The 25470-nt window shown below is 45.3% G+C and overlaps 3 protein-coding genes across 5 annotated transcripts; all 3 read left to right on the forward strand.

Annotated features, from left to right (window-relative positions):
• Positions 1-495: 495 nt before the first annotated feature.
• Positions 496-7539, forward strand: LOC117843519 (IAA-amino acid hydrolase ILR1-like 9). 3 transcript variants are annotated; one of them, XR_004637753.2, is made up of 6 exons: positions 496-927; positions 5854-5979; positions 6241-6555; positions 6678-6806; positions 6876-7315; positions 7405-7539. XR_004637753.2 is itself a non-coding variant. In XM_034724131.2 (5 exons), the coding sequence occupies exons 1-5, from the start codon at positions 496-498 to the stop codon at positions 7248-7250; spliced, it is 1377 nt and encodes a 458-aa protein (XP_034580022.1). In that variant the 3' UTR covers positions 7251-7539. The 3 variants fall into 3 exon arrangements, 2 of the variants coding, with proteins under 2 accessions (XP_034580022.1, XP_034580023.1); XM_034724131.2 differs by having other exon boundaries at positions 6876-7539; XM_034724132.2 differs by lacking the exon at positions 496-927 and adding an exon at positions 2553-4767 and having other exon boundaries at positions 6876-7539.
• A 4685-nt stretch (positions 7540-12224) lies between these two features.
• On the forward strand, positions 12225-14991 carry LOC117842153 (IAA-amino acid hydrolase ILR1-like 7). Its single transcript, XM_034722516.2, has 5 exons — positions 12225-12755; positions 13618-13743; positions 13829-14143; positions 14273-14401; positions 14529-14991. The coding sequence occupies exons 1-5, from the start codon at positions 12363-12365 to the stop codon at positions 14937-14939; spliced, it is 1374 nt and encodes a 457-aa protein (XP_034578407.1). The 5' UTR covers positions 12225-12362; the 3' UTR covers positions 14940-14991.
• Positions 14992-16740: 1749 nt separating this feature from the next.
• On the forward strand, positions 16741-21337 carry LOC117843227 (uncharacterized). Its single transcript, XM_034723796.2, has 3 exons — positions 16741-16878; positions 17348-17588; positions 19128-21337. Exon 3 carries the CDS (start codon positions 19159-19161, stop codon positions 21100-21102), a length of 1944 nt encoding a protein of 647 aa, XP_034579687.1. The 5' UTR covers positions 16741-16878; positions 17348-17588; positions 19128-19158; the 3' UTR covers positions 21103-21337.
• Positions 21338-25470: the final 4133 nt, after the last annotated feature.

Below are 25470 nucleotides of genomic sequence, written 5' to 3' on the forward strand. Positions count from 1 at the left end.
GGCCTGAACCGCCTCCGGCGTCGGTGCTGCCCAGCCGTCCGCTCGCTCCCCCAGCCCATCTGGGCATGGATGGGTAGCGCCTCCTTTGGGTTGTCGACGCCGAAGAAGGGACCACCGCCGCAACAGTAGCTTTTCCCCGTTGTCGCCACCTTCACGAGCTACAACCGCCTCCGCCGCCACCGTCGACCGAGGAGAGGAGGAGGAGGGCGGTCGTCGGCGGCGGCGCAGGGCGACCGAGGAGTGGCGGCGGTGGCGGCGGCGGCGGCGCAGGGAGACCGAGCCGAGGAGGAACGGCGGCGAAGCAGGGCGAGCGAACCGAGGAGAGGAGGATTGCGGGCGGCGGCGGCGATGCAGGGCAAGCGAGGAGGAGTAGGCGAGCGAGCGGAAGATCGGAGGGCGTACGAAGTTTTTCTTTGGTTTTTTTAGAGTAGAGAAGTAGAGAAGTAGAGACTAGAAACAGGGCTGAAAAGGAAAACAAAACAACTCCCTTGCCAGATGCGCTATCCAACTGACTCAGCGCGGCGCGCCGCCCCTCGCCGCGCCATGGCCCCGCCGCCGTCTCTCCTCGCGAAGACTTCCCTCCTCCTCCTCCTCATACTCGTCCTGTATTCCTGGCTCTCGCCGGGCGCCGCGGCGGCGTCGTCGTCATCGGCCCTCGGTGGCGACCTCCTCGGCACGGCACGCGCGCCGGGTTTCGCGGCGTGGCTGCGCGGCGTGCGGCGGCGCATCCACGAGCGCCCCGAGCTGGCCTTCCAGGAGCACCGCACCAGCGAGCTCGTCCGCGCCGAGCTCGACGCGATCGGCGTGCCGTACGTGTGGCCCGTCGCGCAGACCGGCGTCGTGGCGACCATCGCCGGCGGCGGCGGCGGCGGCGGCGATGGGCCCGTCGTCGCGCTCCGGGCGGACATGGACGCGCTCCCCTTGCAGGTCCGTGACTTTCTCGATTGGGCAGGTCCGTGACTTTCTCGATTGGGAGTATTTTGGTTGTTGGATGGAGCACGCGGTTCGTACAATTGGATTCCAACTGGTTTCTTGGCACAAAGATAAAGTTCTGCTTATCCTTTCATCTGTTAGTCTTTTCAAGTGTGCTTAGGTTCGGCTTGTGAATTTTTTTACAAATAACTTGATCAATTACCAGAATTTTCACTGTTCGAGTGGGTGACTGCCTCTGTTTTGATGAAAATCCATCAAAACTGCAACAATCAATTCGATTGGACAACTGATACGATTGAACCTTGATCTTTTTTTTTTAATAATACGGTATAAGTAGTAATATCTGGACATGAATTTCTTACCCCCAGTCTGACATGGCACTCTTTGATATACCACCATAATACACTCACCATATAGAGTATAGTCTTATAATGTGAATTGACATAGCCAGCGGCACTTGCTAAAAGTTTAGTAACGATCAAAAGCGCAAACTTTTAAACTTATGAAAATATTCATAAGTTCCATTATTAGTCAACATCAGAATATTTGGAAATACAAATTAAATTGGAATTTTGAGTGTACATATCAGGACTTGTTTCTTTTACTGGGCAACTAGCTCCATGTAAATCTTTTATGCCTCCTCTGACTACCTCAAGCCACTGAGCTGCACTTGCACGGGGCTTCAAACAAACAAAAGCAACAAATTAAAGATACCAGGAAAGAAGAGAGTTGATGTCATGATAGTGAAGGGATGTTAGGAGTAGCTGTCACACACGTATCAATGACAAACCAGATTCATATACAAGGAGAAGCTGCCTAACGCCGTGCCCATTTGGGGTTGAGTAGTCGTGCACTTCCTCTTCTCCTAAAATGAGCAGTCACAAACTCAACTGACGAGATAGTGCTCCACGTAACTGATCCAACGACGACTCGTGTAGTATCCTTGATGTGGCCTCACCAATGCAAAAGACTTGGTTTATGGGTAGGGTTAGTTTTTTTTTCAAGTGGTAAAACACTACTAGAAAAATGGCCTTTTGTCCCGAGCCTCAGTACCGGTTGCATTTTGGTCCGATACTAATATGAGCATTAGTACTGGGCCTAACGGATAGTCCTTGAGGAGCCATCTGTGACCCCTTTAGTACCGGGTGGGGGCTCCATCTGGTACTAAAGTTCCTCCACCCGCCGACCTCCGCTTCTTATCCATCTTCATCCCCCGGCCCCATCCTGATCTCTCTCTCTCTCCTCTCTCACTCTTCCTCACCCGACCAGCCCCCTCCTTCCTTAGCTTCCTCCTCCTCCTCTGCCTCCTCTCACTCTTCCTCACCCAGCGACGGCAGGCGGCGGGATGGAGGTGGAGGGGCGGCGGCGGGGTGGAGCGGCAGTGATGGCGAAGGGCGAGAGCGGTGGAGGGGCGGAGGCGGGCGGGGCGGCGGTGGAGGTGGAGTAGGGCAGAGGCAGAGGCGGGCGGGGTGGAGGCAGAGGTGGATCCAGGCGGAGGTGGGGCGGAGACGGAGTGAGCGAGCGAGTGGCAGGGGCGGGCCGACAGAGGGGGTCGGCGGCGGGAGGGGGCGGGGATGGGTGGGGGATTTCCTTTTTTTAAGTTTTTAATACCCTTTAGTACCGGTTATTTCAACCGGTACTAAAGGCTTCCCTTTAGTACCGAACTACTAGTACCGGTTGGGAAACCGGTACTAAAAAAGGTTCCCAACCGGTACTAATGGCATTTTCCCTTACTAATCTATAGTTTTGTTAAGCTCATTTGCAAACAAAAAGCAGCTACGTCTATTAGTACACGAAACGCAGGGAAGTTATTGGATGATGCCAGCACTGATTTATTTGTGAAAAGTATTTATTGTTGCCCGCAAAAAAATCATCTATTGTTTGATTCTTGTAAATCCTATCTTAGTTTTATCAGTAAGTTCCGCCAGAGTATTTTGCGCGGCAGATCGATCAAGGCGGCCACCCTTTAGTCTCGCCCGTTTCGGCTTCAATCACCACGCCGACGCGTCTCCGACCTAGTGATCTCCATCATCCCACCATGGCTGCCGCCAGCACCACCTTTACTTTCCTCCTCCTGCCACTACTGCTCTGCTTGCACCTGACTGCCCACACCTCTCTGGAGTCACCCGTCGCCGGTGAACTCCTAGCCGAAGCGCGCGCCGGGCTTCGCCGCGTGGCTGCGTGGTGTGCGGCGGCGCATCCACCAGCGGCCTAAGCTGGCCTTCTAGGAGTACCACACCAACGAGCTCATGTGCGCACTAGCGAGTTCATATCTTCTGTGTTGATTCTAACAATATAGCACATTCTCTTCTTATAGCTAGCTCATTCAGATTTTTCTGTTTTACCCAAGCTACATAAGTAATTGCATCAGGTTCTTGCAAAGGCTAGTAGCCTTTTGTAGCCCATATTGTTTGTACAAATGAGTTTATTAAAAAATATATCATAAATATATTAGTGGTAAATGTAGTTAACTCAAAAGCTACCACTTGTAATAAAGAGAACTTTATTACAACACAACAATATTACACAAAAGTGTACAGCACCCTCTCTTTAGTGGCTAGTCTAGCACTCACTCTTTACTTCTACTATACTCCATTATACTCCATTCATCTACCATGCTCATGGTTGAATGGCATGGCAAGGGAGGGGACCTCTAGGCCAAGTAAGTTTATAGGATGATGATATGTGTCCCCTTCTAGAGTTTTCATTGGACAAATATCTATATTCTACATTATTCTACTTCATGGCAATAACATCTAGTGCCTTCATGGAAAATATCATGAATCATGAGTTATGGGGAAGGCTCTAAAAGTTTGTATTGCTTTCCTTCAATATGATATCTTCAGCAGGAGTAACGGGGACAGCAACTTCTTTTTCTTTTTCTAGAGACTTGGCAAAAGTAAATTTTACATCCGTCTTATCTTCCATGTCTTTTTGAATGTCTATGATACACTTCTCATAGTTTTCAGCAAACTTGCTTCCCTCACTTAGGTTAAAAGTTCTAATTGGAGAAGGAATGTCCTGTATGGCATTAAACATATTTCAAAATAACTTTGCATATTGATCTTAACAGAAACTACAGCACATAAACACTATAAAACTTGCACAGTAATGTCTTCCCACCACACTAAACTTATTAATGAACGAAAAAGAAACATCGAAGTGCATGCATCTCTGTCCAAACCGTCGTTTCCTCCCTGTGTTCTTTGAGTAATCACTAGCTACTATCTCGTGACAGAGGAAGAAGTGTGTGGCCTAAAGGCACGGTAGGACTGAGTTATCTTTTGGCATCCGATGGTTTAGTCAAAGCACGCAATAAAGGGGATAAGAGTCTAACAGATCGTCAGCTCCTGCATGCCTGTGTCCAATACATGCAAAGATCCAACATTCTAGGATTTCAGTTTAATTTGGTTGCAGATCAGTGCACCTAGCATAGGATACAACAAGCACACACGCAACTCATCTCTGTCGACCATGGCCGCCGCCGCTGCCGCCTGTAGCCTCATCGTCCTCCTCCTACCGCTACTACTCTGCTTTCACAACTCCGTCGCCTCGCCGGCGACGCCACTCGCGGGTGAGCTCCTAGCCGAGGCGCGCGCGCCGGGGTTCGCCGCGTGGCTACGCGGCGTGCGCCGCCGCATCCACCAGCGGCCCGAGCTGGCCTTCCAGGAGTACCGCACCAGCGAGCTCGTGCGCGCCGAGCTCGACGCGATCGGTGTGCCGTACAGGTGGCCCGTCGCCCAGACCGGCGTCGTGGCCACCATCGTCGGCGGCGCCGGCGACAATGGACCCATCGTCGCGCTCCGGGCCGACATGGACGCCCTCCCCGTGCAGGTCCGTCCGTTTTTCCTGCAAATACTCCAGCGGTGCGGCGCCGTCGTGAATCATGATCTCGTTTCTCGTCGTCTTGCGTAGTAGGCAACTCAGTAGGGTTCGGTGCGGGCACAAGGTGTGGGTTCTGATGCTCGCAGGTGTCTTGGGGTCTAACCATTCAATTTCAGTTCATCATCCAATACAATTTTTTTCTCTTTCTTCTGTGTATATATGCTGGTTCTGATTATCTAAACGTGAAAATTCATTTAAAATTGAAACAACTGTTTTTTGTAAAATGATGCACCGGTTTCCTTTTTCCTCCCTAATACAGCGTGATCAACTTTTTAGGAAAAAAGGATGGAACATGGCATATATCGTATACCCGAGCATTTTTGTGGGCTGGCCTAAAACTACTCTGAAAATGTCTGGACCTAAAACCAATGCCCGGACCTAAAACAAGCCTGAAACCAATTGTCCAGTGAACTGACCTAAAGCCAATGCTGCGCATAAAACAAGCCTGAATTCTTTGTGCATGCAGTAACGCAGTTTACTTTTGGGAGGATGTAATGATGCAAGGTTAATATGATTGTACCTGGTGAGGGATCTCTTAGCTGGAGATTAGAAAGACATTGCAAGACTTATAACAACTTAATAAGGAAATGCAGTTTGAGGCTCCTAAATTCACATCTTCTGTGTTGATTCTAACAATATAACACATTCTCTTCTTATAGCTAGCTCATTCAGATTTTTCTGTTATCTTAACCCAAGCTACATAAGTAATTGCATCAGCCAAATCAGGTTCTTCCAAAGACTTGTGTTTTGTCGCCCACATTATTTGTACAAATGAGTTTATTAAAAAATCTTTAGTGGATTTACACAGCTTCCGCAATGTGTGTAATCTGAAAAACAGAGCATCTTTGTTCGAAAAATTCAAAACAGAGCATAAGAACAACTAGGAAAAACGAAAATTAATCACCCCCACTGGTATAGTGTGCATTGCATCCATGTGGTAAAGCTTGCAAAAACCTTAACTATAGTTTCCACATTCCTCAGTTACCATTTGTGAAGAGAGTTACCATAGCAGAGGTGTTTTTTTTTCTTTGTCAGGAATTAGTTGATTGGGAATACAAGAGCCAGGAAAAAGGAAAAATGCATGCGTGCGGACATGATGCACACACAGCAATGCTTCTGGGGGCTGCTAAGATACTTCAAGATCATAAGAGCGACTTAAAGGTAATCTTTAACCAATTTGATGGACATGAAAGGACATAGTGTTATGATCAAATTTAAAATGTTTCAAAACATCACCAGATTTTCCTATACTGTATTAGTACTATGTCAGTAATCATGCATGGCACTTCATGATATATATCCACAACAACTGTCCACCCAAAGTTTCAACATTCGTTGTGGTTCCTGGATGATTCAAGTTAGTTCACTAGACAAGTTTTGCTCTCCATGCTATAATTTCTGCTGTTCTTGTTTGATCATTAGGGTACTGTGAAGTTTGTATTCCAGCCAGCAGAGGAGGGTCAGGGTGGAGCATACTATATCTTACAAGAAGGTCTGCTTGACGACGTGTCAGCTATCTTTGGCTTGCATGTTGATCCAGTCCTTCCAGTAGGCGTTGTTGCATCCAGGCCAGGACCCTTTGCTGCAACAGCAGCTCGATTCCAAGCAACTGTTACTGGTAAAGGTGGGCATGCTGCACTACCCCACCAAGCCTTCGATCCAATTGTAGCTGCATCAAGTGCCATCCTCAGCCTTCAACAAATCGTCTCCCGGGAAATAGATCCCCTCCAAGGCGCGGTGCGTTATCTGCTTACTTTGGTAGTATTTCCATTGACAGATAAATTTCTGAACTTTTTACTTCAAAAATTCTTTACTACTGTTGAAAAAGACCGGTGCCTCCCTGCCTTTTGAACTTTCAGGTTGTATCCGTCACTTTTGTGAAGGGAGGCGATGCTTATAATGTCATTCCAGAGTCTGTGACCTTTGGTGGCACCTTGAGGAGCATGACAAATGAAGGTCTATTGTATCTCATGAAGCGGATCAAAGAGGTAAACTCTTTCCGGCCTGAACTGCATAGTTTCTGCCCTTCATACAATTTATGAATGCTTGTATGGAAGATTGTAGAAGGACAATCAGCCATACATCACTGCACTGGCACCGTGGACTTCATGGAGGGCAAAATGAGAACATATCCAGCTGTGATCAATGATGAAGGGATGTATGATCATGCCAAGGCAGTGGCTCAGAGCTTGCTCGGGGAAGAGAACGTCAAGGTCGCGCCGCAGTTAATGGGAGCGGAGGATTTTGGGTTCTACGCGCAGAGAATGGCTGGCGCCTTCTTCACCATTGGAGTCGGCAACAAGAGCACCATGGTGACAGTCCATTCCACTCACTCGCCCCACTTTGTGATTGATGAGGATGTGCTTCCCATAGGAGCTGCACTCCATGCTGCCGTGGCAACTGAATACTTGAAGCAGCATGCATCAGCCTGAAAATGAATGCGAAAAATTGGCTTGTTTGGATACTTTGGGCATCATGCAGTATGCTTTTCGTGGAGGTGAGCAGAGTTTTCCTTTCTTTGGTTCCCCAATCCTACTGGTTTTTAATGATCTGAAAATCCAGAATGCCATTACTACTTTGCTGTAGGCTATTCAAGATAGAAAGTAGGTGTTCAGATGCTCAGGAGTCAGGACCTACAAGTTATCCTCACTGATGGAAAGACAATGATGTATTAGACATATATAATAAATAACAAGATATTCCAAATATTAATGCAACTCATACATCGGTTTCTATGACAAAATAAAAATGATGTATCACATATAAACAAAGTCTGCAAAATAAACCTTTTACACCAACTGTTTCTACCACAGTATTTTTAAACCTGACAAAATTGTGATGCTGTGAAAGTATTACCCGAGACACTTTTACGTTTACCATTGCCACCTCCAATTTGAACGTCATCAATCAGAGTAGAGCCTCGTGTACATTAAGAACGTCAAATCTTATCTTACCTATTATTCAAGTAAGCAACATTTCTGCTCTGATTTTTTTTTTGTCCAACTTAATTACACCTAATCTTAAGCGCCGATAGTAGCCTGAAACTATTTTTTTTTTTTAAAAACGCAATCCTCGTTTGCGTTTAGCTCTATTCCGAAGTGGATTTTGCAACAAGTCGAAACCCAATCCGACCCATACGGCAACAAAGAATCATCGAATCAAAGCTCGATTGAAACTTCAGACAAGAAAAGGCCTCGAATTGGAACAGTAGAATAGAAAAGGCACGAGGAACCAGATATAACTCGAAGGTGAAGAACATCCGTGGTCGCGAATCCACCAAGGCTGGGAAGCTCCGCCATTTCACCAGCAACCGTGACAGTACTGCTGAACTCCAGCGGCCGACCCCAAGGATTTCGGTATCGGTGTTCGGACCCCTCGAAATTACTCACCGCGCAGCCACAGCTGTTCACGCGCTCGCGTCTTGCCCTGCTAACCATTAAACTGATTGACCACCTGTAATGATCCAGTTTGGGTCAATTTACTCGTTACTATTACTCCATTAACAGCTAAAGAAATACTCCCTCCGTCCTAAATTGCTATTTGCTCATAATTTGAGACGGAGTGAGTAGCATATTTAGCATGATCCGAACCATCTCGTGCTAACATTATGACTAATCAATTCCATTAGCGGCAGGATGGATCATTGGATCAGTTACCAACCGTGTTGGTGTGTGTTTGGGTGGATGGATCATTGGATCAGTTACCAACCGTGTTGGTGTGTGTTTGGGTTAATTCGCCTGTTTGATCGTTGATCTGAGAGTGGACAGAACCCGTGGCCTTCTGCTTTTTAAAAATAAAAAAGGATCAACGCTCTTAAAAAATTCTCATGTCACATCAAATCGTCCGGCTAACTCACATGTATAGTACTTCCAATTTATAGGTGTTTTTACTTTTCTATATTTATAGATCTTATTATGCACTTAGACATACCCTATATCTAGATGCATAATAATATTTATAAAAAAAACTAAAACGATCAACAATTTGAAGGAAGTATTTAACAAAGTGGTCGGCCATCCGTGGACACTGAAGGGAGTATTTAACAAAGTGGTCGGCCATCCGTGGTGTCCTGTAGTATATAACATTGCTAGGGAAAGCGCCTTCAGTACCGGGTCCAAACCTCCCATTTAGTACCGGTTGTGCAACCGGTATTGCTAAGTCAGTACTAAAAGGGTTCTTTAGTACCGGTTCAAATAATCGGTACTAAACTCTTTTTTCTGTTATGTTTCTTTTCTATTTCTTTATTTTATATTAGTATTTCATATTTGTTTCCTTTATATATACTAGTTCTAATATGTAATATAAAGTTGTATTTGATCTATAATAGTACATTTGAGATAATATTATACATAGACATATTGTGCATACACATATATGAATCATATTACATTGCATTAACTCTCAAAGTTCAATATTTTGGATCAACTATTCTGAACCCAAGTCCTGACGGTGATGTAGATTTGATCTATCATTTGAAACTCTCCTGCTAAATTTACTACCTGAAGAAATTTACTGAGTTATTCTTGAATTGCCCTGATTTTTTCGTCTCGAGGAGTTCTTCCTTCATGTGTATAATCTATATCATTAGCAAAGGTTATTATATTAGATCAATGGATCTCCACAATTAGAACTAATTTATTGTTAAGAAATTTGTGTACGTACTCTGAATTCGTAGTCAGTTATAAGCTTGGGATGTACAAAGCCATGAATGAACTCACATACATAGTATCCATATAAATTATTCCGCGGATTCTAACTTAAACACTATATGTATGGCAAAAGAAGTTATAAAATATTTTATGTGTTTAAGGAAGTGACATGAGATGTGCAAATTCAATACATACCGGGAACTCAGAGTGGATATGAAGTTGCTCCTTGAATTTACCTGAGTAACATTGACGGAAGCGATCCCATGCTCTGTTAAGCATGTCTATGAGGTTAATGTATCCAAGATATAGACCATGGTTCAATCAACCACGATAACAAGGAGTACCTAGTGGAAGCTGTACATATATATATATATATATATATATATATATATACAGTGAAAAGCTATTTAGTCTTATTTTTAAATGCTAGTTTGAAAAATAAAAGAGATGGGGAACACGCTCACTTGAAGTTGTACGGCAGAAATACATTATATATATATATATATATATGTATGTATGTATGTATGTATTCTTCAAGGTCTGATTTGGTTTATCTCTTACATTTGCCTCGTCTATAACACTTACAGAAATAATTATATATATTCTTCAAGTTAGAGAAAATTAAACACTTATAGAACCCAGGAACTGATGAATGATTTGTCAAGTGCGTCTTGATTGTAAAGGAAATAAAGTTCCTCGAACGGCACATTTATAATGGCATCACCACAGAAATAATGCTGATCTCCAATCCGAACTTCTAGCAGGAGTAAACCGGTGGCTGAAGCCTCCATGTACAATTTGTACATCTTTCTTGGAAGAAGCTCCACCAACTGCGACCACACAAGCTCTTTCCCTAACTCAAATTCTCATTTACCAGCCCTAGGGTGCTTTGGGATATGATCCTCCCCTTAAAGTTGAGGTGCGGTGAGATTTCTAAATAATGAAACATTGCTCTCTCCCACGTGCTCATTTTCCCGGAGGCTCGACGAGGAGGAACGGGGGGAGGGGGGCTGGCGATATGAGATTGAATTGTGGTGGCGCTCAAGGGTAGGGTTTTTCAAAAGGGCAGATAGTAGATGGCAAATGACAAAGTAAATAGGAGGGGTAACTTCTCTCGTCCCTTTATAACAACGGCGGAGTTAATGGAGGTAATGGCCCAATGTTTTCGGACTTGGCCGAAAATTTCGCACTTGTCCGGCAGTTACTAGAAGTATCGCAAGAGATAGAGTTAACTGTTGGCAAACAGCCACGATGACCAGTGGTTGACCCTTATACCTCTTGGAGCTAGTTGTGCAACGGCTCGGGGGCTGCGTGCACCGTGCTCGTTGGTTAAAAAATTCTTTTGTCAAGATCAAGATTAAGATAATATAGATGCAGATTGATCCTCAACCTGATTCTTCGATTCAACCTAAGGCTCGGGGGCTACTCCATATGGAGTGCGATTTTCATCGCACTTCCATATAAAGATTCAAGAACAGATGTTCAGAGGAAACGTTAGTTGAGGCTTGAGCACATTCTAGCCGCATGATAGTACTCGAGTTACTTCAAGACTCAACCCTGACAAAGTACTCGAGTGAAGTCTGTAAAGATACTCGATACTGCTACATTTGACTCAAACGTACTCGGGGGCTTGTCGTAGATACATCTATGGGGCCCACCCAAAGGTTTGGATAGATCCGCATATGGGGCTGTACACCAAGACATACTGGACATGGAGACTACGGTGCAAGATGATGTAGCGTTCATGGAGTACAAGGAACTAGTTGAGGGCAAGGAAACTACTCGTAGCAATTGGAGTAGGACTTTATGGTCGAATCCGACTAGTACTCTTATAAAACAACCAACCTGTAACCCTGCTCCTCCGGTTTATAAGGGCGGGCATGGATCCCCTCCAGATAAGTTCAATCCAATACAAGCAAATAACACACAGAACGTAGGGTATTACGCGATCTAGCGGCCCGAACCTATCTAAATTGTGTGCCTATGTACACCATCGAGTTCATGATTTCGGCGACAACATCAACCAAAACTCTACCTTAGGTACTCTCTTGGTAGGTTGTCGGGTTTAAACACCAACAGCCACCTCCTCGGCTCCGTCCCCGTACCGACTCAATCCCTGCTCTCTTATCTGCGTTTCTCGTTACGGCAGGATGGGCGGTGGAGCCGGGGGCGGTGGGGTGGCGTCGGGGGAGCGGCGGCGGGCTGCGGCAGGCTAGCAAGGGTGCGGGGCGGGGTTGGCGGCACGGCTAGGTGTGTGACGGGCGAATGGCGGGGTGCTTGGGTGCAGGGAGGAGGCGGCGGGTGGGCGGCAGTGATGGGAAGGCGGAGGAGTGGTGGGTGGGCGGCGGAGCGGGGTGGTGTCAGGGGAGCGGCGGCGGGCAGCGGCGGGCTGGCAGGGGTGCGGGGTGGGGCCGATGGGGGATTTCATGCGTATATACCTAGGGTTGCTAGGTGGGCTTCTAGTGAGCTAAATGTTTCGGGACCTCGATGGAGCTCCACGGGTGAATTTAAAAATCCGCTCCAAAACCGCAGTATTTCAGGTATCCGAATCCGTAAATCCGTGGGCAAAAATTAGGAACCAAAACCGAAATCCGCGGATATCCGCCCCGAACCCGAGCCGCTGCCATCCTTAAGCAGAGAAAGATGGTGCGAGCAGCAGCGGTCCTAACCTTCGTGGGAGGAGGGAAAAGGGCATGAGGAGCAATGATTAGGGATAAGCCAGTCATTGTTCAACTCATTTAATGTTCTTTAGTCACTATATAATCAGTCATTGTTCGCTCTTTATTCACTACAATCAAATAGAGGAACCAAACAGGTTTTCTCCCCGTCCTCTTTCTCGACCTTCTGAACCATCTCTGAAATTTTCCGACACGGCGCGCCGCCCCTCGCCGCGCCATGGCCCCGCCGCCGTCTCTCCTCGCGAAGACTTCCCTCCTCCTCCTCTTCCTCCTCATACTCGTCCTGTATTCCTGGCTCTCGCCGGGCGCCGCGGCGGCGGCGGCGGCGGCGTCATCGGCCCTCGGTGGCGACCTCCTCGGCACGGCACGCGCGCCGGGTTTCGCGGCGTGGCTGCGCGGCGTGCGGCGGCGCATCCACGAGCGCCCCGAGCTGGCCTTCCAGGAGCACCGCACCAGCGAGCTCATCCGCGCCGAGCTCGACGCGATCGGCGTGCCGTACGCGTGGCCCGTCGCGCAGACCGGCGTCGTGGCGACCATCGCCGGCGGCGGCGGCGGCGGCGATGGGCCCGTCGTCGCGCTCCGGGCGGACATGGACGCGCTCCCCTTGCAGGTCCGTGATTTTCTCGATTGGGAGTTTGTTTTGGTTGTTGGATGGAGCACGCGGTTCGTACTATTGGATTCCAACTGGTTTCTTGGCACAAAGATAAAGTTCTGCTTATCCTTTCATCTGTTTTAGTCTTTTCAAGTGTGCTTAGGTTCGGCTTGTGAATTTTTTTACAAATAACTTGATCAATTACCAGAATTTTCACTGTTTCCAATCGAGTAGGTGACTGCCTCTGTTTGGATGAAAATCCATCAAAACTGCAACAATCAATTCGATTGGACAACTGACAAGTACACGTTGCTAATACATGTTTTAGTTTCAGTATCTCGGATCCTTTTTGCTGTCTCATGACTTTCAGATGCCTTGCGTTTATCAAATATCAAATCCACTAATTAATGACTTCAGTGATTTATCCCATTAGGTACACCAACCTAGCAGCATACTTGCCATTAGGAGTTCATTATCATCTTATCCAATCCAGCCATCTCAATTATGTTGGGGACACCCGGCACCCTCTGCTTTTGATTCCACACATTATCGAATCATAGAAATAAAAATATTGGCACGTTTCTTAACCTAATCTTGCAGAGCCAGACCTTAGGCATAAGATGGGGAGAGTACATTTGCTACTGTTTTGTTTGTGAAATGAATCCGTTTACATGTTTAGTTTGGGAGCAACATGGACGCAGTGCTTCTTTTGACGCATCAGGCAGCAATTCAATTCAAATGCTCTTGCTAGCTTAGCAACTCTACTGCTTTTGCATGGCCAGTGTTTTGTCCCCTCCTTTTTTGAATAAATAGCACATGTCCTTCATTTTTGGTTGGGAAAACTGTCTCTTTGCTAATTGCTATGTGATTCATTTGTCAGGAATTGGTAGACTGGGAGCACAAGAGCAAGGAAAGTGGAAAGATGCATGCTTGTGGGCATGATGCTCACACAACGATGCTTCTTGGAGCAGCTAAATTACTTCACTCTCGGAAGGATGATCTGAAGGTATGTATTGTGTCACCAGAATTTGTGAGCTTGGGTTTCTAAGTCTTCCATGGCCAAAAACTTGATTCTTTGTTTTGTTTTATAGGGTACTGTGAAGCTCGTCTTCCAGCCAGCAGAAGAAGGTTACGCGGGGGCTTTTCATGTTCTAAGAGAAGGTGTCCTGGATGATGTGTCGGCCATTTTTGGCTTGCATGTTGATCCAAGCCTTCCTGTAGGTGCCGTCGCTTCCAGACCAGGGCCATTTCTAGCAGCGTCAGGCAGATTTTTAGTGACGGTCACTGGAAAAGGCGGGCACGCTGCAGGGCCACAAGATGCTGTGGACCCCATCGTTGCAGCATCCTCTGCCATCGTCAACCTTCAGCTGCTTGTTGCCCGGGAAATTGACCCCCTTCAGGCTGCAGTATGTGACCAGCTTACCATGTTTGCATTCATCTGTCTTTGCAGGCCATCTTATGTCTTAATTTGTTCAGCACATATTCAAATGTTATTCTGATAATGGCATGATCTCCTCTCTGTTGTTTACTGCCAGGTGGTCTCAGTTACGTTCATGAAAGGAGGTCACGCTCACAATGTCATTCCGGAGTTAGTATCCTTCGGTGGTACATTAAGGAGCTTGACGACAGAAGGCTTTTCGTATCTTAAGAAGAGGATCAAAGAGGTAAATAACAAAACAAGTTTATATCTCCATTTTACCTGAAATCAGGAGCATCAATCTGTAGTTGACCAATGAAAATGTCTCTGCTGCACTTACAACTGCAAATGATAACATTATACTTGTTTGGAAGATCATAGAAGCGCATGCAATCGTCCACCGCTGCACCGCCAGTGTCGACTTCATGGAGGAGCAGCTCCGTCCATATCCAGCCACTGTAAACGACGAAGGGATGTATCACCATGCCAAAGAAGTGGCAGAGACCATGCTCGGGCAGGACAATGTGAGGAGAGGCACCCCGCTAATGGCCGCCGAGGATTTCTCCTTCTATGCGCAGAAATTTGCAGGGGCGTTCTTCATGATCGGAGTCCGCAACAAGACTATGGAGGCAGTGCATCCCCTGCATTCCCCTTACTTTGTGATCGATGAGGATGTGCTGCCGGTAGGAGCTGCCTTCCACGCTTCAGTGGCGATCGAGTACCTGAATAAACATGCAGCAATGGCAAACGGAACTGGACATAGACATCTGTTGATTGCTTTATAGATACCGAAGCTCATCTAATAGAAATAATCAGTGAACATTGGGAAAATTTTCATTTCCTCGCCTTGCATTCTTTTCATACTTCAATTCCCTCTGGGTTTCTTCACGGTTTCTGGAGAGGGAATTAAAGGAACATCCAAAGATTGGAAGTTCTCCGGCCCGTTCGCTTCAGCTTATTCAGCCGACTTATCAGCCATCAAACAGTGTTTTCCTCTCACAACAAATCAGCCGTTTCAGCTTTTCAGCCGGCTTATAAGCTGAAGCGAACAGACCCCATGGTGATAGTGCTGTTTAGGATATGGTTTAACGAGATGCCTGGTAAGTGTACATCGTATTCATTTCTGGTGGAGGCACGAGGTGATATTTCCGGTCGACCGATACAACAGTCTTCAAACACAACATTACTGCACCCTGCTGCATATACATCAGTGCAGCTTCTCTCTAACAGTTGTGCAAAACAATCTCCCTTTTCAGAAGAATACAGTGAAAATCACCCTCACCCATTTAAAATTAATTTGGAACCCAGGGAGTTCAGTGAAGCACTCATGGCTGCTGATGACAAAACTAAATTAGGAGCTAAATTCTGATGCATAAGATGCGTTCTATTTGATGATGCAACACAAGCTTCTGAGCCGCAGTTATACTGATGTTGCATGAGATGTGAAATTTCTTCTATTTAACGTTCGGATGATGCAAATAAAATTAGTATTTTTTTTTAAAAAAAACTTTTCTGCTCCCTTCTACTCCGAAATACTTGACGTTCTGGAACCCTACCCAGCAGCCCAATAGGCCCATCAATCCAGTCAATCCCCAACCTCTCTCTCGGCCGACAGTTAGCACGCACATATCCCAGTCGCGCCGCCGCGTTTCGTGGTTATAGCTGCCCGCCTGCCCCCCCCCCCCCCCCCCGGGAGCCTCTGCCTCGCACCGCGCCGTGCGTCTTTGCTGCCTGCGCCGCGGCCGCACGACCGCCCGTGCGCGGCGCCGCCGAGCTGCCCGCACACCACGGTGCACGCCACGATAGTTAGGGGATGTTTGGATACAAGATGCTAAAGTTTAGGAGGATCACATCGGATGTTCCGACGTTAATTAGGAGGACTAAACATGAGCTAATTATAAAACTAACTGCAGAATTCCTATACTAATTCGCGAGACGAATCTATTAAGTCTAATTAATCCATCATTAACAAATGGTTACTGTAGCACCACATTGTCAAATCATGGACTAACTAGGCTTAATAGATTCGTCTCGCGAATTAGACTTCGTCTATGTAATTAGTTTTTTAATTAGACTATATTTAATACTTCTAATTAGTATCCAAATATTCCGATGTGACAGGTAAACGGGGGTGTTACAAATATTCCGATGTGACAGGTAAACGGGGGTGTTATCCATACATCCCCTTAGGCGAAGCTCCCTGGCGTCCCATTCTGGACGACGCCAAGTCGCCGACTAGGCGACGCCTTGCCAACTATGGTCGTGATCGTCTGATCGACATGACCCACCGGCCACGGCACTCCCCATGCGCTGTTGCCAGTGCCCGCCGACGGTCGACAAACGAGGCGGTATTACCATCAGCTCCAGAACAATGGCATTATTATTAGGTGAGCATCGATCTCTTCTCTCTTTTTCTTAAGAAATGCGTGTATAGAAGGGAAAGCATGCCACCCTGGGATGGTCATCAGTATCCTCAGCTTTGCAGTAATTGATTGATTAAAGTGAGCACAAGTATGTGAGAAAAGCATCTCTTTAATTATTCTTTGCCCTTCATGCAAGACCCGCATAAGATTCGGCTAAGACTACATGCCTTCTCTTCTGCTCCTACAGCAGGAAAGGATCGGATATCAGAGCAAGAGCTACAAACATAACAAGCAAGCATAATGTGCATCAGAGAGGCATACCATGGATTACACTCTGTCTGATTTAGTTATTTTGGATAAGGTAAGCACAAATATTTTGGGTTACTTGATGTATGTATACTCCAAAAGTGTATTCTTAAACCCTTTTCAGTTCTTCTATACGGAATTTTTGAAACACCATATACCTGAGATTGCTCTTAATATTAAAGAGGAGCGTGCTAACAGGAAATCTGTTGGGGCTAGGCATGGCTAGTCTAACTCAACTCATGAGACTACTAGTTTTTTTGTTCAAATTTACACCTATGTTTCATTCCTCATCTCTTAGAGTTCTTGTTTGTTCACCAATTTGGCTGGGGCAGAAGTCGTTACTTGCCTGCTCTAACTTTCCCCTTATCTTATATAACACACAATGACACAAGATCTCCCGTGTTGTCGCAAAAAGAAAAGAGAAAGTAGTCCAAAAAAATAAACATTTGCTTCAGCCATGAACAATTGTTTTTTCATACGATGGAATCTTTCTGATGAGCCTTTTAATGTTTGATGACACCAAGGCAAAAGGAAGCAACGTATTACCCCATCAACGGCGCCATCGGGGCTTACTTCATTAAGATCAGCAGTGGTAAACTGATGCAAGCATCCAACCATCCAAGACCTATAATCCTCCACTTGTGGCCCGGAGGTCCTGGGTTCAAACCAGCCTCTTTGCAGAATTTTAGAAGAATTTTGCAAGAGTAAGGTTATCTAGGAATTCCCTTCCTCAGACCCCACCTTGTGTGGAAGCTTTCACACTAGGTATGCCCCTCTTTTTTATATTGAATTCTATTTTCTGCTTGCGAATTACTCTTCTCAAAACTTGCCATTTTTCTTAGTAGATGGTATATAACATATAATTTGATTGAGATTTTAATAACCTTAGTATTTCCAGGTACCATTATATTAAGCCATCCATAATGCTGGATTCAATGGTTGAAAATACATTGTATCTAGATTCAATGATTGAAAATACATAGTACTATTTGGTATCGTATCACAACTGAAATTAGGAGGTAGTAAGCCTACTGCAGGTCAGCAGGTGCTTTTACGGTGTGCTATACTATATTTGACACTACAGTATGGGTAGCATATTTGGATCTCTGCTGCATGTAGTACCGAGCTGAGCACCATTGCCTACGAAAATCAGGGAGTTGTGAGGATGAAGAGACAAGAGAGTGTAGATTGCCAGAGTTAGAATAAATGTTTTCTCTTGAAGTTTGGCTGATGGACCCATGGGCGTGGTTTCGTTTAAAAAAAAGAAACCGTGCATGGGATTATATCCTACGATGGCACAATGGAATATAGCAATATGATCAGTGGCAGGCAAAATGGAAATGCAAAAAATCTCATTGGCAGTTTTACAAATGACCTTTTTTAAATAGGTCCATAAATATGTATTATTTAAGGCTGTTTTAATTTCTGAAGTCCAATTCCCTGGAAATGATATGAACTGGGATGGGATTTAGTTGGGTGTTTCCAAACAAAACGTGAAGAAAACAGAGCATGAGAAAACATGTCCTTTTCATCTAGTGTATTGCCCTTAGTCTTTGGTGCTAGTATATTTTTATCTCCTATCTTTGGCTTGCCATGTACTCGTGACCAAACTGTATGTTACTGTACACATAGGCAAGAAAGATAAAGATGATGGCTGGATAATATTGTAGTGGCACTAAAGCTGTGTGGTATTAATGGTTATTGGCTAAAATAATTGCCTCCTTATTACTTCAATCTTTAAGGAAAAAGGAAGTAAACACGAATAAAATTTGATCTGTCAAATAATACTGAAGCTGAGGGTAATTTGTTTGACAAAAAAATTATGTTTTCATGTATTATGATTTGTGAAAATCAGTTTCACATGACAAATCAATTATATACACGTGGGTACCATCTATTTAATTAAAGCACCATATGACTCAAGGGAAATTGACTTCAGTAGTTGTAAATTCACGTGTTCACACAGGCTGTGGTACCTTTATAACTAATCGTAACTTTAATAATTAAGCCTCGAATGTGTATAAATAGCCTACACAAAAATTCATTAACTATCTATTGAATTAATAGTTATAAATTTAGAATAAATCTCTATACTCTTTTCAATTAATAATTCCTAAATTAAAAATTATATGTAGAACTTTTGTACTCACAATTTTTATTGTTATAATGGATGTTCAATTTATTTGTTTTTCTCCATTTCTCTTTGTTTCTACTATTTATTCTTCGCATCTACAAATATCATCATTTTAGTATCACTTTTAATTTCTTTGACCACACAATACTTACATACACTGCAATGAACAGTGGTAAAGGGCCCTAGGGAATCAAGTACGCAATGCAGAGCATCAAGAAACTCTGGAACGAGTGGGAAATTCAGTTCTTGGTGCTCCTCAGTTTCACATTACAAACTTTCCTCTTCTTTTCCGGCAGTCTTCGGCGGCGTAGCAAAAACATGTTACTTAATTTCATAATTTGGATAGCTTATCTGAGTGCAGACTTGGTAGCAGTTTATGCCCTTGGCTTTCTCTCAAGACATGAGGATACAACCACGGGTAGTGGCACCTTAAGAGGGGTTCACCAACTAGCTTTCTTTTGGGCACCTTTCCTTCTCATACATCTTGGTGGACAAGACACTATCACTGCTTTTGCCATTGAAGACAACAATTTATGGTTGAGGCATTTGCTGAATTTGATTGTTCAAGTTACCCTTGCCATCTATGTATTTTGGAAGTCCATTGATCAATACAGTTATCAACTTACAGCTCCAGGTATTTTTGTTTCTATTACTGGAATTATCAAGTATGGGGAAAGGACAATGGCCTTAATGTATGGGAACCTAACAAACATGAGTGGCATTCTTCAGAAAATGAAAAACACGAGTGATTCCAATACCACTGAGAATGTGGACGAGGTTCGAAGACTGAAGCAGGCTGGTGATGTTGGCTATCTTGGTATTGTTTCTTTTGCTTTGATATCAGCCCCAGGTGTCCGAGAACTCTTTGCCGGACACACCTTGCACCAAATGGAAGTTGACCAAAGGGATGTACTGACATCTACAATTCATGAGGCCCACATGCCCAAGTTACTTGAGGTTGAACTTGACCTAATGTACGACGATATCTACACCAAGGCTCTGGTGATTCGTACAAAAAGCGGCATAATACTTCGATGTTTATCTCAAATTTCTATGGTAGTCGCTTTTGTGCTCTTCCTTGTAAGCAACCATCATGGGTACAGCAGGGCAGATGTTGCAATCACATATATGTTATTTGCCGGAGCCTTTGTTCTGGAAGCTTGTGCAGCATTTATGTTACTGATGTCGCCATGGACTTGGTCATGGTTGAAGGCCCGAAGGTTCTGTGGGCTCGCTCATTTATGCACAGCCCTCCTCTCCAGCAGTATTGCGCGGTCAGAGGGGAGGCCTCTGTGGTCAAATTCCATGGGGCAGTACAACTTTCTGAGCTATGTCGGTTGTGAGAAGTCGAGGCTGTCCAAGCTAGTGAAGAGGGTGGCGAGGATGACCGCAAGCCTAGTTGGCGCCAATGAAGGAAAGCTATTGTTGTGGCTGAGCAAGCTTTTGGACACTGAACATGTCGAGGTGGACAAGACGACAATGGAGTCTGTCATACAAACTGTCTATAAATCACATGGTGAAAGCACGATCAGTCTAGGGGATGCTCAACACTGGCTTAACATTGGCCCCTTCCTGAAAGAACTGCTGCCCGACTTTGGCGCCAGTCTAGGTTATGGCATTGTGTGCTTTCATCTATTTACAGAGGTACACCTACGTAACTACCAACTTAGGAATAATGTGAGTCACTTGATAACTGCATGCCGCAATCTGTCTAACTACATGCTCTACCTTCTGGTGGCACGACCTGAAATGCTACCTGTCACTGGCAACACCCGACCTACCCTAAAATTATTTCTAGACGACATCGCCAGAGCAAATTGGCACACGCAGATCCAACTACTGGACAGAGCCAGATTTCTTCTTCTGAATAAGTTGGGTTTACGCTCTGAACCTGAGGCATGCAGAAAAACGTTGGAGGAGATATTGAGTGTTTGGACGAGGCTGCTTGTTTACTCTGCCGGCAAGTCGCGAGCGGCAGTGCATGCGTCGGGGCTGAGCACAGGAGGGGAGCTCATCACCTTTGCTTGGTTACTCATGGCGCACCACAAGCTTGGCGATGTTGGACAACGGAATGCCTTCATGCTTCCGCCGCCGCCGCCGCCGCCGCCGACGATTGAACGCGTGAGCGTTTGGGAGCGAGAATAATTTCCATGTATATGGGATAACATATAGAATTGTTGTAGTATATACTTAGTGTACGAAGTACTCCCTCCGTTCCAAATTGTAGGTTGTTTTAGCTTTTCTAGATTTATAAATATTATTATGTATTTAGATATACACTATATCTAAGTGCATAGAATTAGAAAAGCTAAAACGACCTACAATTTGAAACGGATGAAATACTTTCTAATCTCTTGATTGATTTAGCTTGCAGTATAAGTTGCGGTAATGTATTATGTATGTTCAGAATAAGTACAACATATTTCAACAATATATTTAATATCTTGATTGATTCACCTTGCAGTATAAGTTAACATGTGTAATGATGTAACCCACAAGGGACCACGCTGTTTGCACCCAATAGATGCCGTGCGTAGATGATCTGTAGCGAGATCATATATAAACATATCTTGCTCCCGCAATCTTCATGCGTGAGCATGAAAAAAGCTGCCGCGAATTTTAATTCACTTGCAGAGAAAGATTAGGAAACCTCCGACATCTTTCTTTTCCCCGACCGGAACTACTCATTCGGACTAAAAGTCCCAACCTCTAGTCTATTTAGTCTACCGGGACTAAAAAGTTTTGCGCTAACATGCGCACGTTCCAAGTGACAAGTCACGTGAAATAACGAAACGAGCAGTAGTCTCGATTGGGAAACCTTGTAGATCTCGCTTTTCCTAACTGGGACTAATCATTTGGGACTAAAAGTCTCGACCTTAGTGTTGGAGGTATGCCCTAGAGGCAATCATAGAGATGATGATATTCCATTTGTATCCATGATTTGTATATTGTGTTCATTGAATATCCATTAAAGGCTACTTGAATTGATTTGCAATTATGTGAATTGTATGTGAAACTCTTTACTTGTATGGTTATTCTAAAGTTGTCCCTAGTCGGAGTTCATGTGAGGACACACATGAATATTAGACTAGCACATGTATTAGTTGATGACTATGTTTCACAAGTCATGGACATGGAGATGTTGAACTAATAATGTGGACACATGTGGAGACATGTGTTAGGACTGACCCAACACGAGAAGTAGTTCTCTCTTTAAACAACATATACGCTTTGTCCTTAGACCTAAGATTGTCACATGTATTCTAGATGTGGATCGACCTACTTAGGGGCTATCAAACGCTACGTCGTAACAGGGTAGTTATAAAGGTAGCTTTCGGGTTTGTCAAGAAGCATGCTATGAGACATGGTCAATCAAGATGGGATTTGCCCCTCTCTGATTGAGAGTGATATCTCTGGGCCCCTCGAGTGATCGGATCCGAAAATGCATGGCCATGCTACTTACGGTTAAGAGTTAACCTACAAAGGGATTCCGAGTCACAGGATCGAGAAAGAGCGGTCGGCTTGAAGCTAGACCAAATATCGTGAGGCAAAGGGAATAGCATGTATATTATGTTGTGATGGTTCGTCTGATATGATCTTCGTGTGCGTATAGGAGTTGGCACGTCTTGCTAGAGGCCGCTACCGACTATTGGGCCGAGTAGGAGTACTCGGGCCATGTCTATACGTATCCGAACCCATAGGGTCACACACTTAAGGGGCTGGAAGCCCAATTCGGATCTGATCCGAGTTGGATTAGGTTTAGGAGTACTAATGGGCCTCGGATCCAGAGGCCCATCAGGAACCTCTATAAATAGAGGGGTGGGGGCGCCCTAGGGTTTACACCTTTTGGCGAAACACTTCTGCCGCGCCTCCCACGCCCTCGCCTGTTGCAACTCGCGGATCTAGCAGTCCGGCTTGCGACGCTTCCTCCCTGCACGTGTGGATACCTTGGAGGTGTTGCGCCTGCAGCACTTGGACGAGCCATCGACGAGCCGCCGCCGAGCCACGACGAGCCGACGACGAGCCGCGGTACCGGAGGCGATCTTGCTGTGCACGTGGACGAGCTGCTGAGGAGCTGCTGGACGTGATCGACTACGTACGACTACGTTGATCGACTACGTACGACTACGTGATCGTCTTCACTGCATCGACGCATATCTACATCTTCCGCACCAGTAGTGCGTCGAGTGGTAATCCCGTGATCCTTATACGGCAGTTCTTCCTGGTTATACGCGGTAGAAATTTTGATTTGCGCTAGTGTAGCCGACCTCGTATCCCAACAGTGGTATCAAGAGCCGTAGCTGCTTAGTTTTGGATTCGGGATGTGTGCATATGGAGATATGCGAGTTTTCCGTTTGATCTATGTCCTGGTTTCGTGCCCTTGCTGCAATGGTAGTGTAACGACATACTCCTACCGGTCGGTTTCCGCCATCGGAGTTAAGTGATACACGTAAATCCAGTTGCAGTGAGCGAAGATCAATATGATTGGTCAAATCGAAATCCAGGGTCATACGCCAAGCGCATTAGATGTGCAATAGTAGATGGGATCTACTGCCGGGGTCGGGATTTTTGCCGTATGCGTATGCTTCGGTAAATCAGCCGTAACTTTTCGGTACGATCTCGGATCGGGGCGAATTTTATATGAAAATTGATCTACAGAAAAAGTTACACATGAAATTCAACCACTTTGCCGTTTTCGGCGAAATTAGATTTCCCAAATTCGGCTTGGAAGATGGAGTTTCGGGCCTCCGAAGTTTGGAACGTTAGGACGCCTAACTCTGTTTTGCAGGATGTATGTATGTATCTTGTGATCAGTATGGCCCCCTTGTGTATGTGATGCATGTGTGTAACTCATTCGTGACCTGCGTGTCACGCGTACGGCAACACGGCAGGAGCCATATGTGTTGTCACTTTATTGTATTTAATGGTCTGCGTACCAATCTGTGATGATCCAAGCAACTATGTAATCTTCATTACTAGATTCTTTACTAGCTATTAGGCGTAATAGCATGCTCTAGTTCTTGGAGGACTCATCACCAGGAGGATGGCGCACATGGAACATGGAGATGGAGATCACCATGGTGAACAGGTTCTATGGAGATGGAGATCACCATATGAAAACGGGCCATACTGTGTCACAAGCTGTGTGAATGCTATTCTGTTTATGTTTTACTTTCTGCATGCTGTGATGTTAGAAGTAGAACGATCCCTCGCAAATTTTAAGTTAGTATGCCCTCCCAACTAAAACTTGTACCGTCCCATGTCATGTACAATTAGTGGTGGGTCTATGAAATTAGGGTGCCACTGGTTTTCCTTGACTAGACGGGTTTGTGTCGGACACTTACACGCATAAGGGTTGGTTTGCTTAACGAGGTCATCTTAACGGTTAAGGACCTTGGGGCATAAAGGTTGGGCGCCGAGACATGGGGATGTCACCCAACAACAGGAGTCATATGTGATATGATTAGCAAAAGTTGCTTACCGATCTACCTCGTTTGTTAGCGGTGATGCTAAAGCTCACTAGTGGACTTGTTAGTTGTGGATCCTGAATCACTAAATTTCAATAGAGGGATATTGATTTTAGTGGGAGTAGATTCTGTTAAAATAGTTTAATGTGATTTGCTCTATCATGGATACGTTTGTCTTAGTGTATTTTGCATTACTTTGTTGTAGATTAAATGGCACCTAGCAGCACTACACCGTTTGCTTTGCGTTCGGTCCTTGAGAAGGACAAGTTGAATGGAACAAATTACTCGGATTGGATCCGCAACCTGAGAATTGTTCTCAGGGCTGAGAAAAAGGAAGATGTTCTAGACAACCCACTACCAGAAGAACCTGCTGATGATGCACCCGCTGCTGCTAAGAATGCTTACAAGAAGGCATGTGATGCTAACCTTGAAGTAAGCTGCCTTATGCTAGCTTGCATGGAACCCGAGCTGCAGATGCAGTTCGAAACAAACCATGAGGCGCACGATATGATCGTGGCGCTTAGAGACATGTTCCAAACACAGGCCAGGACTGAAATGTTCAATGTGTCTAAGGCCTTTGTTGAGAGCAAGCTAGCAGAAGGCGTAGCAGTAGGACCACACGTAATCAAGATGGTTGGTTACACTCAACGGTTGGAGAAGCTAGGCTTCCCACTGGGCCAAGAGTTGGCCACTGATTTCATTCTTTCGTCTCTTCCTCCTAGCTATGGGAACTTCATCTCGAACTACCATATGCATGGGACGGAGAAGGGTCTGAATGAGCTGTGTGGCATGCTTAAAACAGCAGAGGCTGACATAAAGAAAAGCGCTAGTACCAGCCATGTGATGGCGATACAGAACAAGCCCAGCTTTAAGAAGAAGGGCAATTCTTGGAAGAAGAAGGGCAAGGCTGGAACGTCCAAGCCAAACCCACCGCCCAAGGTTAAAGCTGGACCTGGACCTGCTCCAGACAAAGAGTGCTTTTACTGTTATGAACTTGGTCACTGGAAGAGAAACTGCAAGCAGTACCTAGCTTCCTTGAAGAATG

The sequence above is a fragment of the Setaria viridis genome, chromosome 2 (assembly GCF_005286985.2).
Source record: "Setaria viridis chromosome 2, Setaria_viridis_v4.0, whole genome shotgun sequence".
NCBI classification, from domain to species: Eukaryota; Viridiplantae; Streptophyta; class Magnoliopsida; order Poales; family Poaceae; genus Setaria; species Setaria viridis.

Bases quoted from the DNA above. Each gene is read 5' to 3' on its own strand.
- LOC117843519 (XM_034724131.2), top strand. From the start codon at position 496: ATGCGCTATCCAACTGACTCAGCGCGGCGCGCCGCCCCTCGCCGCGCC. The intron at 5,980-6,240 runs GTAATCTTTAAC...TTTGATCATTAG, and splicing joins ATCATAAGAGCGACTTAAAG to GGTACTGTGAAGTTTGTATT. The intron at 6,807-6,875 runs GTAAACTCTTTC...CTTGTATGGAAG, and splicing joins TCATGAAGCGGATCAAAGAG to ATTGTAGAAGGACAATCAGC.
- LOC117842153 (XM_034722516.2), top strand. From the start codon at position 12,363: ATGGCCCCGCCGCCGTCTCTCCTCGCGAAGACTTCCCTCCTCCTCCTC. The intron at 12,756-13,617 runs GTCCGTGATTTT...TTCATTTGTCAG, and splicing joins TGGACGCGCTCCCCTTGCAG to GAATTGGTAGACTGGGAGCA. The intron at 14,144-14,272 runs GTATGTGACCAG...GTTTACTGCCAG, and splicing joins TTGACCCCCTTCAGGCTGCA to GTGGTCTCAGTTACGTTCAT.
- LOC117843227 (XM_034723796.2), top strand. From the start codon at position 19,159: ATGCAGAGCATCAAGAAACTCTGGAACGAGTGGGAAATTCAGTTCTTG.